We start from the raw sequence: 2439 nt of genomic DNA on the forward strand, positions 1-2439 counted from the left end.
TAGGCAATGCACCCAAAAACCTTTAAATGCCCTACACCCGGTTTAAGACCACTCCAAGCTTCCTGTGGTGTCATGTTGTTTACACTTTTTGTTGATGTTCTGTTGATCAGATATGCTGCACATGCTATTGCTTCAGCCCAAAATTCCTCTGGTAATATTTTTTCCTATAACAAGCACCTTGCCATCTCTCCAAGAGTCCTATTTTTTCTTTCAGCAACCCCGTTTTGCTGGGGTGTGTAACTTGCAGTTAGTTGATGATGTATGCCATTCTCTTTCAAGAAAGATTGAAGACAAAGAGCAGTGTATTCCCCACCACGATCAGACCTTAAACATTTGATTTTATGTTCACTTTGATTTTCAACCAAAGCTTTAAAGATCACAAAGTAATTGTAGGTCTCCGATTTTTCTTTAAGAAAGTAAATCCAAATTTTTCTGCTAAAATTATCTATGAAGGTTAATACATACCTACTTCCTCCGATTGATAGTGTTTTCATAGGACCCCAAATGTCCGACTGGACCAATTCGAGAGACTTTGATGCCCTCCATGCCTTGTCTTGAGGAAATGACTTCTTTGAATGTTTACCCAATGCACACGTTTCACATACATCATTTGTAACAATGATAGAGGGTAGCCCATGTACCAGTTGGTGTTTATGCATGTAAGTAAGAGCACCAAAGTTTGCATGGCCAAATCTGTGATGCCACAGACATGACACATCTTTTGTGTTTGTGTAGAGAGAGAAAAGATTGTCCCCATCAAACTTGATAGGAAACATCTTGTTCACAGTCATCTCTACTCTCCCGATCAAATTATTATTCCTATCTTTTATCTCACATAATCCATTTTTAAATCGTAAATCATACCCTTTCATAATAAGTTGTCCCACACTCAATAGGTTATGTCTCAAACCTGGTACGTAGAACACATTAGAGATCTTCTTTTCATTATCTCTAATCTTAATGGATATCACTCCATTCCCTGCCACACTAAGCTTGTTATCATCCCGGTTCGGACTTCCCTTTTCTTTGAGTCTTCTAGACTAACAAACAGGTCTTTATTCCCTGTCATATGGTTACTGCAATCACTATCTAGATACCACAAGGTATCTTGCAATGAATCATGAACATTAAGCATCATGAACATCATGTCATAATTATTGCTTTCTTCGTTGTGAATGAAACTAGACTCCGCTCCTTCATCTGCAATTCTTTTTCTACAGGCTTTCTTGACATGACCGAACTTATAGCAATAATGGCACTGTATTTGTGTTTTTCTTTGATTCTTGCCTTTGTTTGTGTTTTCGGGTTGATTATCTTTGGCCTGAAAGGCGTGTTCCAGTATAGGGGGTTCAAACTGCTTCATCCTAAGTTCATGGGATTGAAGCGTACCCAAAAGATTTTCTAATGAAAAATCCTCCATGTTTTTCGACTCCTCTATAGCCACAACGACGTATTCGAATTTTTTTGTGAGGCTTCGCAAGATTTTCTCAACAACCCTCCTATCTTCAAGGATTTCTCCATTTAAGCGCATTTGATTTATCAGGATTATTACCCGATTGTAAAAGTCTTCTATGGATTCAGTTTCTTTCATTCTTAATCCATCGAATTCACAACGAAGCGTCTGCAATCTAACAATCTTAACCTTCTCTTCTCCTCTGTATGATTTGTGTAAAATATCCCAGGCCTCCTTTGAAGTGTCAGAGGATGAAATTCTTTCAAATATGTTTTCATCGACTGCTTGGTATATTAGAAATAAGGCCCTTCTATCTCTCTTCCTCAAATCTTTCAACTCTAACGTCTCAACCGCAGTCAATACGGTGGGTTCTGTGGGTTCATCGATTCCGTATTCAACAACATCCCAAAGATCCTGGGATTCAAACAACACTTTCATTTGGATATTCCAGTGAAAGTAATTCTTTCCATTTAGTTTTGGTAACTGCAGTTGAGACTGTAATCCGTTCCCAGAAGTTGATGCCATGAAGATTGGCTCTGATACCAATTTGTTGGAAGAAATTAGGGATAAATAAGAAGAAGAAGATGATTTATCATACGTTAAATATTAACTGCTTTATTAATTCACAGAGTTTACATATTTATACATTCCTAACCATCACGTCCATTCATTAGGACGGTTACATAACTGATAACGGCTTTTACCATACACACCAAGTAACTAATATTTACAAAGTATCTAGCTTAATTCTAACAAAAACACCCTAAGAATTTTACGCTTCATATAACAACTCTCCCAGTTAGATGCAAAGTTCAATAAATCTTTTATGTTACCCAAGGAAGCTTGATTGACACCACATCATCTCCCGATCAACTTTCGAACACTTTGCACCAAGGAACATTCAACTAGGACATGGTCTGCACATTCTGGAGACCTGTCACAAAGCCCATACCTAATTGAATGAATAGGCATACCAAAACTAGCTA

The 2439-nt window shown here is 37.6% G+C and overlaps 1 protein-coding gene across 1 annotated transcript; it reads right to left on the bottom strand.

Annotated features, from left to right (window-relative positions):
- Positions 1 to 967: 967 nt before the first annotated feature.
- On the bottom strand, positions 968 to 1978 carry LOC145029544 (uncharacterized). Its single transcript, XM_078978052.1, has one exon. It carries the CDS (start codon positions 1976 to 1978, stop codon positions 968 to 970), a length of 1011 nt encoding a protein of 336 aa, XP_078834178.1.
- Positions 1979 to 2439: the final 461 nt, after the last annotated feature.

The sequence above is a fragment of the Lactuca saligna genome, chromosome 2 (genome assembly GCF_052625555.1).
Source record: "Lactuca saligna cultivar CGN05327 chromosome 2, ASM5262555v1, whole genome shotgun sequence".
Classification (NCBI taxonomy): Eukaryota; Viridiplantae; Streptophyta; class Magnoliopsida; order Asterales; family Asteraceae; genus Lactuca; species Lactuca saligna.

Coding starts and splice junctions, on each gene's coding strand:
- LOC145029544 (XM_078978052.1), bottom strand. CDS start 1,978: ATGGCATCAACTTCTGGGAACGGATTACAGTCTCAACTGCAGTTACCA.